This window comes from Eurytemora carolleeae, unplaced genomic scaffold, assembly GCF_000591075.1.
Source record: "Eurytemora carolleeae unplaced genomic scaffold, Eaff_2.0 scaffold336, whole genome shotgun sequence".
In the NCBI taxonomy this organism is placed as follows: Eukaryota; Metazoa; Arthropoda; class Copepoda; order Calanoida; family Temoridae; genus Eurytemora; species Eurytemora carolleeae.
The window spans coordinates 231,591-240,405 of NW_019396705.1; the positions used below are offsets into that span (position 1 = coordinate 231,591).

The 8,815-nt window shown below is 30.9% G+C and overlaps 1 protein-coding gene across 2 annotated transcripts in view; it reads left to right on the plus strand.

Annotated features, from left to right (window-relative positions):
• LOC111707605 (RILP-like protein homolog) overlaps positions 1-8,139 on the plus strand; it is an 18,958-nt gene extending 10,819 nt beyond the window's left edge. The window contains exons 11-18 of one of the 2 annotated variants that reach the window (XM_023480739.1): positions 145-162; positions 567-619; positions 1,856-1,902; positions 2,443-2,521; positions 3,133-3,175; positions 4,270-4,337; positions 5,914-6,001; positions 8,120-8,139. In XM_023480739.1, the coding sequence (XP_023336507.1) occupies positions 145-162; positions 567-619; positions 1,856-1,902; positions 2,443-2,521; positions 3,133-3,175; positions 4,270-4,337; positions 5,914-5,998 (393 nt within the window). In that variant the 3' untranslated portion in view covers positions 5,999-6,001; positions 8,120-8,139. The remainder of the gene's footprint in view (positions 1-144; positions 163-566; positions 620-1,855; positions 1,903-2,442; positions 2,522-3,132; positions 3,176-4,269; positions 4,338-5,913; positions 6,002-8,119) is intronic. The other variant, XM_023480740.1, reaches the window with a different exon arrangement.
• The last annotated feature ends 676 nt before the right edge of the window (positions 8,140-8,815 follow it).

An 8,815-nucleotide genomic window follows, 5' to 3' on the forward strand; every position in this document is an offset into this window, starting at 1 on the left:
TTATTATTACTATTATTATTACTATTATTATTACTATTATTATTATTATTATTACTATTATTATTACTATTATTACTATTATTATTACTTATTATTCTTATTTTAATTATTATTACTAGTTAGATTGATCATAATAATGTTTAGGAACGAAACAGTTTGAAGGTAGAATAAATTAAAATATCAAAATCGATTTTTAAAATTTGAAACTTTTTAGTTCTTAATTTTAGAAATAATCTAGTTTTTGGGTAAGTGATCAGATTGAGGGGTTTTATGGGAATTTAAATATGAAGTATGAATAAATATTATCCATATAATCTTGATTCACCATTTAATGACGAGAGTTTTATATTTAACAAAAATGTCCACCATTTCCTATTTAAATGATAATAAAGCTGAATATAAAACTTTAAATCGTTTTTTTTTTCATTTTACAATTTACATATTTATTGAATATACATGTCGGTGAATGTTCTCATTTCGTGTTGCCATTAAATGATATTGCAATTTCATTTCATCTGTACATGATGAATGTTTGTAGAAATTACATGAAATATTATTATGTACAGGCCCGTGTATCAGATCTAGAGGATGAGCTTGAAATGTACAGACCCGGCACACGGTAGGGATTATGTACAGAAAAAAACGCCTTACAGTGTACGGTAGGGATTATGTACAGTAAAAACACCTTACAGTGTACAGTAGGGATTACGCACAGTATAAACACCTTACAGTGTACGGTAGGGATCGTACAGTATAAACACCTTACAGTGAACGGTAGGGATTACGTACAGTATAAACACCTTTCAGTGTACGGTAGGGATTACGTACAGTATAAACACCGTGCAGTGTACGGTAGGGATTATGTACAGTATAAACACCGTGCAGTGTTCGGTAGGGATTACGTACAGTATAAACACCGTGCAGTGTACGGTAGGGATTACGTACAGTATAAATACCTTGCAGTGTACGGTAGGAATTATGTTCAGTATAAACACCTTACAGTGTACGGTAGATATTACGTACAGTATAAACACTGTACAGTGTAATGTAGGAATTAGGTACAATGTAATGTAGGAATTAGGTACAGTGTAATGTAGGAATTAGGTACAGTGTAATGTAGGAATCATTTACAGTATAAACACTGTACAGTGTAAAGTAGGAATTATGCACAGTATAAACACTGTACAGTGTAATGTAGGAATTATGTACAGTATAAACACTGTACAGTGTTATGTAGGATTTATGTACAGTATAAACACTGTACAGTGTAAAGTAGGAATTATGTACAGTTTAAACATTGTACAGTGTAAAGTAGGAATTATGTACAGTATAAACACTGTACAGTGTAATGTAGGAATTATGTACAGTATAAACACCGTATTCTAAACGGAAGTTTACAAAGAACTGATTTCAATATAAAATCAGTTTTTAAACTGTTTTCAATTAAAAAACCAAACTAAGGTTTTTAAAAACTTTATTTAACACATTTTCCTCTTTTGCTTTTACTTTTTTATAATCGCTTGTTTATTCGGTTTTGCATGTTGATCAAAGAGAAAAGAATAAATATTAGAGGGGAATTAATTAGGAATTCCCCTCTAATATATATTCTATTCTCTTTGATGTTGATACATGGCAATTTATTAATCTTTTTTTAAAATATAAATTTTTTCATTAATTGGATACATGATTTGGATTAGGCAAGATATATACAATTATAATTTCTTTTATTTTACATATCTTGTCTACCCGAGCTTAACATAAATATTCAGGCAGTGACCTCTAAATAAAGTGAGGAGCACTGTATCCAGTTTATTCTGCAGACCACTGTATGTGCACTTATTTTATTTTATTTAAGTTGTGTGCTGCTTAACTCGAGAGCTTCTTTGTCCTGCAAGGATGCGGGTAATTCATGAAAACATTTCAATCTGCGCAATTTAAAACATTTTCATCTGTGCCATTTTAAACATTTCCATCCGCGCCATTTTTAAACAGTTCAATCTGCTCCATTTTGAAGATTTTGTTCCACACATTTTTAAACAGTTTAATCCGCGCCATTTTTAAACAGTTTAATCCGCGCCATTTTTAACACAGTTCAATCCGCGCCAGTTTTAAATAGTTCAATCCGCGCCATTTTTAAACAGTTTAATCCGCGCCATTCTAAACAGTTCAATCCGCGCCATTTTTAAACAGTTCAATCCGCGCCATTTTTAAACAGTTTAATCCGAGCCATTTTTTAACAGTTTAATCCGCGCCATTTTTTTAACCTAAAATATTACCTATTTCTAGAAAATAAAATTAGAGTAAAATTGTTTGCAACAAGGAAATGGATCCTGTTTTTTTAATTTCAAAATTCTTTTTTTAAATTCTACATAAAATCATTTATATCGGATCAAGGAAGGGAGGAAGTTCTAGGAAAAAAATTAAACGCAACATGGTGGATAGGATGTGGTTGTGAATTCCATTCTGGTCAGGAGCATGCGCAATATTTTCCAAATGCCGCGTTCTCAAACCAACGAGACATGTAAGATTTTATTTTGCTACATTGCTTTTGCACCATTTAACACCACCTGCACTATAAGCATAATTTCAAGTGACCCATCCTGTAAAGATGACAATGCCTAATTATACCCTCATTGTCTGATCAAGTTTGAATTAAACATGCATTCATGTGTGGTTTCTCAGCAAAAGCGTCTTGCGCATTTTTTGCTTTTAAGAAACAATGGAGAGATTATAAGAATTAAATCTTCTAAAGGTGTCAAGGGGACTGCAGTAAACTTGGCATTGCTATCTTTGCATTTATTGTCATTTGAAATTACGTTTACAGTCCCTTAAAATACAGTGGTGGGCGTTTCAAGCAATAGAATGATGACGACTTTATATTTTATTTAAGCAAGCTTTTATACAACAGAGTCACATTAGAATGTAAATTGACAGAATACAACGCTTAAATAAAAAGTCATCAACATTATATTGTATAAACGCTGAACACTGTATGCATTATTCTAATTTTATAAACTAATTTAATAATTTACAATTTTGCACGCTTCTAAGTGAAAGAACACATAAATAAATTTGTAAGATTTTTTTTTATTTAAAGTTGTTAAGTTGATTTGATAATTTCTCTTGTTTTAGTGATTCTGATATAGATTCGGACGGATCCGATCTTCCTGTCCAGGTAAAGTCGTCGTCGTATTTATCAATACAAGGAAGACGACTTTCTATTTCAAATTAGAAATCTTGTACCAATCTTTCAAACAACAGAGGCACTTGACAGCTTCTGAGTATACTACCAAAATCTTTAAAAGAAATGGCTTTGTCACTTGTACAGTGTTATGAGGGAGGGAACCTCCGGACGCCATGAGCCTCCGCTATGCAGACTCGAGCCTCCCAGATCAAAAGGTGCCTGTGCAGGAGGTTTTTTTAAACTTGTATTTTAAGTTTAAATAAAAGATTTTTTTACAAATTTTTTGACATTGTGGCATCAGAGATTTGTCAAAGATGAGAAGTATTTTTCAATTATCATAAATAGTGCCTAATTATGACTAATAAAGTGGTACATAAAACTTTAAACATTTTTTACATGAAAAGGAAAATATTTAGAGAAAAAATTTGAATTGAAATTCATAATCTTTGATTTAAGCGATACATTTTTTGTATTTCAAATTTAATCAAGAAAATTTGTAAAAATTATTTAAATCTTAACACTTTTCAAAAAAAGTTTGTTTAAATCAAAGATTTCAACAAAACAAACCAAGTTTACTCCAGAAATATTTCTCCAAATATCTTCCTTTCTGCGTAAGAAATGTTTAAAGTTTTAGTATAAATCTTATAACCCACTTTATGAGTCCATATATGTTTCTAATCATGACAATCAATAAATAATTCTAATCTTTAGTAAAATTCTTATGCCACTACGTCAAAAAAATTGATAACATTTGTCCTTAAAAACCAAGATTTAAAAAAAAGCTCTGTTTTATGGTGGAGGCTTGTTTATTGTATATCGTTGGCATCGTCTTCATAGGCTTGCTCTGTATGGTGGAGGCTCAGTCTGCCTAGCAACTCTGGGAGGCTCGTGTCTGCATAGCGGAGGCTCATGGCGTCCGGGGGTTCCCTCCCTCGTGTTATACACTACATTATAGTTCACAGAGTCAACTCCTAGACCTTAGATATTTCAAACTATGAATCCTGTTAGATCAAATAATTTAAATATTAGAAATTTTCAGTTTGTTCCACTTCAATAGTTTTGAAGAAGAAAAAATTATTTTTTAGGGACCTTTACCATTTGAGCCGGAAGACGCCCCTTGGAAGAAAGGAGAAACTTCCGGAATCCGAAAATTGTAAGTACTCTTCCGAATTGAAATTTACTTTTCCGAATTGTACTGTACTCTTCCGAATTGTAATGTACTCTTCCGAATTGTAATGTACTCTTCCAAATTGTAGTGTACTCTTCCATATTGTAAGTACTCTTCCGAATCGAAATGTACTCTTCCGAATTAAAATGTACTCTTCCGAATTTAAATGTACTCTTCCGATTTGAAATGTACTCTTCCAAATTGCAATGTACTCTTCTGAATTGTAATGTACTCTTCCGAATTAAAATGTACTCTTCCGAATTAAAATGTACTCTTCCGAATTAAAATGTACTCTTCCGAATTAAAATGTACTCTTCCGAATTTAAATGTACTCTTCCGAATTTAAATGTACTCTTCCGAATCGAAATTTACTCCGAATTGTAATATACTACTCCGTCCTGTAGTGTGCTTTATAAAATTATAATGTACTATTTCAAATTGTCATACATTGCTCAGAATCATAAAATTTGTAACTTTTCTAGATCTTAATATACGTAAAGCAAAATCAACTAAAAAAACCTAATTTTTAAGAAAACTATAAAAAAGTCATCTGTAAACTAATGTTGTGCATACATACGTACAAAAGTTGTGAAAAATTAAACTTTTATCATTAAAACTAAATGGATAATTACTATTTCATCCCAACAAATGTTTTATTACTGTGCTAAGATAAAATTTGAGAAAATCTGCGAATAAATTTAAAAACAAAACCTTAAATTTCTTCATAATAACTCGACTCTATTTGATTACAAATTATTTATTAAAATTTTCTTAAATCCTAATATACGACATTCGTTTACAGCAGAACATTTTGATTTATCAATTGGTGTTGTTCATTTTTCTCTAAACTATAACAACCCATTTGAAATGTTTTATTGAATTGTTATATTGTACTCACCGCTTTCTCTTTCACTATGCTTTCTAACACTAATAACCTTTTTCTTTTTCCAGCTTTCATCTTCTCTTCTTCAAGAATCTTTCTCTTTTTTGTGTTTGTCAATAAAATTTCTAAACTGCAATTAATTTCATCAGAATATGATTTAACAGTGATTGCCCTGGTCTGGCTCTCCCGTCCTGCCCCCCCCCCCCCAGCATTGTTTACAAAATTTGTCATATTTATACAAAACTGGTTCCGAAATTTTCCCGGTTTTTGTGCTTATATTTTGTCAAGTAACTGGCTATAGTGTCCCAAAATCCATTAAATGTGTGTATAGGGATGGTTATGTAACTGGTCACTGGTCAGACTCAGGTGTCCGTAAATCAATAACATTTTTAATTATGTTTTTATGCTTCTAGGGAAAGGTAGTTTAGGTGTCCCAAAATCTATGAAGTATATGTTTACTTATGAAATTATAAGGGTTACAAATGTTTCCCAAAATCCCTCAAATTTGTATTTAGGTATGCTTATGTCACTGAAAGGGTAGTTGAGGTGTCCCAAAATCCATAAAATTTAAATGTGGGGTTTTTATGCTTCTGGAAGGTAGTTTGGGTATCCCAAAATCTAAGATGTTTAGATTAGGAGTTACAAATGTGTCCCAAAATCCCTAAAACTTGTATTTAGGTTTGCCTATGTAACTGGGCGGGTAGTTAAGGTGTCCCAAAATCTGGCGAATGCGGGCCAGGAACTTGGCATACAGCCAATATAATTGGTAACAATTTATCCCAATGATAGATAAACATGTGAGGCTAAAATTTTTGATTGGGTTAACGCTCAGAAACAGCGGCCGAACTTAATATTTTTAGCATTAACTTTTGAATTTTAAGATTTAAGTTTATTATGATGTAAATCAAATCAATTTAAACTTCTGACGACAAAGGTTGCAAGGGGAAACCGACTTAGCACAGTTAGATTTAAAAGTTTTGACCTCTAGTTTCAAAGAAAATATTGTCTTTTGGTAATATTTTTGGTTGAAAATAAATGTTATGCATTTAATATTATGGAACAATTTTCAGAATCCGTAAAAACTGTCAAATCCATCAGTTTGAAAAAAAAAAACATTATTTAGGATGACATTTTCTTAATGAGATCGTTCATTCAAATTAAAAGAGGGGTTTAAGATATATATAATTGGGATTTACTGTTTTCCTGTGCACGCTCCCTTTACAAACATCCAACTGATGGAGATTTTGCATGTTTTACAATATTAATTTACCGTAACTCTAGCTTATAAACCCTTTATATATTTATCAAGGAACCATATTTAATGATACAATTAATTAAATTATTAAATTAAACGGGTGTAAAACTATTATTAGAAAATAAACCCTCCAAAAAAGATTTATCTTTTCAATACTTACATAACCTCAACTTAAGTGTTAATATTTATTCAAAACTAGATAAAACCCAATCCATCTGTTTAAAAGTTCCTGTCTCAATCAACTTCCCTGATTTTGTTTTTGATTAAAAAAGTTTAAGATTGAAAGATTTAAGATTCTGCAGTGTTCGGGGAATTTTATGGACATTTTTTGTTCTTTGAGGGAGAACAATACTGGAAGTTTTACTATTTGCGAGTTTAACATCGATTAAAGGAACTGTACGCGTAATTTCAAGTGGACCCATCATGCAAAGATGGCAGTGCCGGATTTACCCTTATAACCTTAATCTGATTAAAAATGTGCTAGATAATGTCGTTTTTCAGACCTAAAGAATGTTAAATTCTGATAATCTCACTATTTCTTCTTATAAGCAATAAATGCGCAAGAGAAACCGAACATGAAAATAAACAGTTTAGAGAAACAAAAACAGGATGTCTAATTAGTTCTTAACGAGAGAAAGTTTTTAAGGGTACTGTTGAAAATTAGGCATTGCATGGAGGGTCACTTGACTTAACGATTAAAGTCACTTTAAAAGACTTAGTGTTTTTTATATATTTACATTTGTGTAAAGAAAAAGTTTTTATCTTTATTTATTTCTTAGACATTTCTTTGCATGAAGCTAGCTTTCTTTGCATCCAGCTAGCTTACTTTGCATGAAGCTTTCTTTCCATGATACAGGGAGAGGTTTCCAAAATAAAAATGTGTTTGCTAGTTTCTATATTTTAGAATCTATAGAAGACAGTTTTATAAAGTCAAACTCTCTTTAGAAAAAATATTTTTGAAATGAAGAATAACTTTCTCAATGCATAATTAAACTTCTACCTTTAAATTTATACTCTTTAGTGTGTATTATACCTAAAAGCCTAGTAATTTAAATTTGAATGGAAGGTCACGTAAAATTTCACTTACAGTCCTTTTAACATCTCATTAATTTCAAATCCCTCTAACAACACTATAAGAATTGGATTTTGATTCTACATGTAAAAATCAATGCGTGGTTTCGTTCACAAATTAAAATTGGATTTTTTTTAACTAATTTTTTTTTGACAAATTGTTTGTTTCGTGACTAGTGCGTATTTTTGATGTTTATAAATTTTTTTTATATTATTTGCATGTTAAATTTTCTAAAGTCTCTGTTTTTACAGACCCAGAACTTTGGAGTCAAGAATTTATAAAATGCCGTTTTTTTGAACCTATACTGATTTTTGAACCTATACTGATTAAGGAATGCTTTAGACTTTAGATTTTAAATCAAATAATTATATTGGAGCTCTTTAAAACTTTTTCCACATTTTAATGGCTGGTTGTTTTATTACTGAGGTTTTAGGTATAATAGTATAAAACCCATTAAAAACTTGTCAAGACGACATTTTATAAATTCTTTCGATAACTCTCAAAGTTTTGTAACCATGGTTATTTACTAGGTTAGTTCATCTATATTTAATTTTTAGTTTTCGCCGAGTATTTGGTCAGGGGGGGAGGGGGTTGTTACTAGTTTGGATTTTTTTTTAAATGACAAATATAACTTCCAAGATCTCAAAACTGTAATATGTTGAAGTTAAGCTTTGCAATATATCTATTCTTAAAAAAAGAAACAATTGGAAAACGAATCGTTACAACATCTTCGTTTTGGGTCGTTTTGGGTCTTCTTGTTGCAAACATCTTCTGCCAGGGTCTAAATTTGAAGAAAAGCAAAGCAAGCAATAAACAAAATTTTTAAAACATTTTCTGTTCATACATTTTGACCTTGAAACAAACTATAGGCAAAAAACTACCCAAAAAAGAAGCAACCGATGGCACTGGGGGGGTTGATGCTCTGAGAGGAAAATTGATCCTTTAAACGGCAAATTTGTTCATCCTTGTTGTTACATTTTACCCTATAATTATTTTGTTTCGCCAAATAAGAAGAATTAAATGAATATTTTCAAGTAAATATCTCTGATATATAATGATAGTTGAGGGCAATATATATTTCCCAATTAAGCGAACAAAACCTTTAAAAAATATCTAGGGGATAAAAAGACTTACACACAAGGGGGGGGAAACAACGCTCCTGAACCGTTTCACTTTTCCAACTTTTTTTTTTTTTTTTTGCTGCATTATCTCAATTGGTCGCAATTTAGCAGGAAAGCAATTTTAAAATTGGT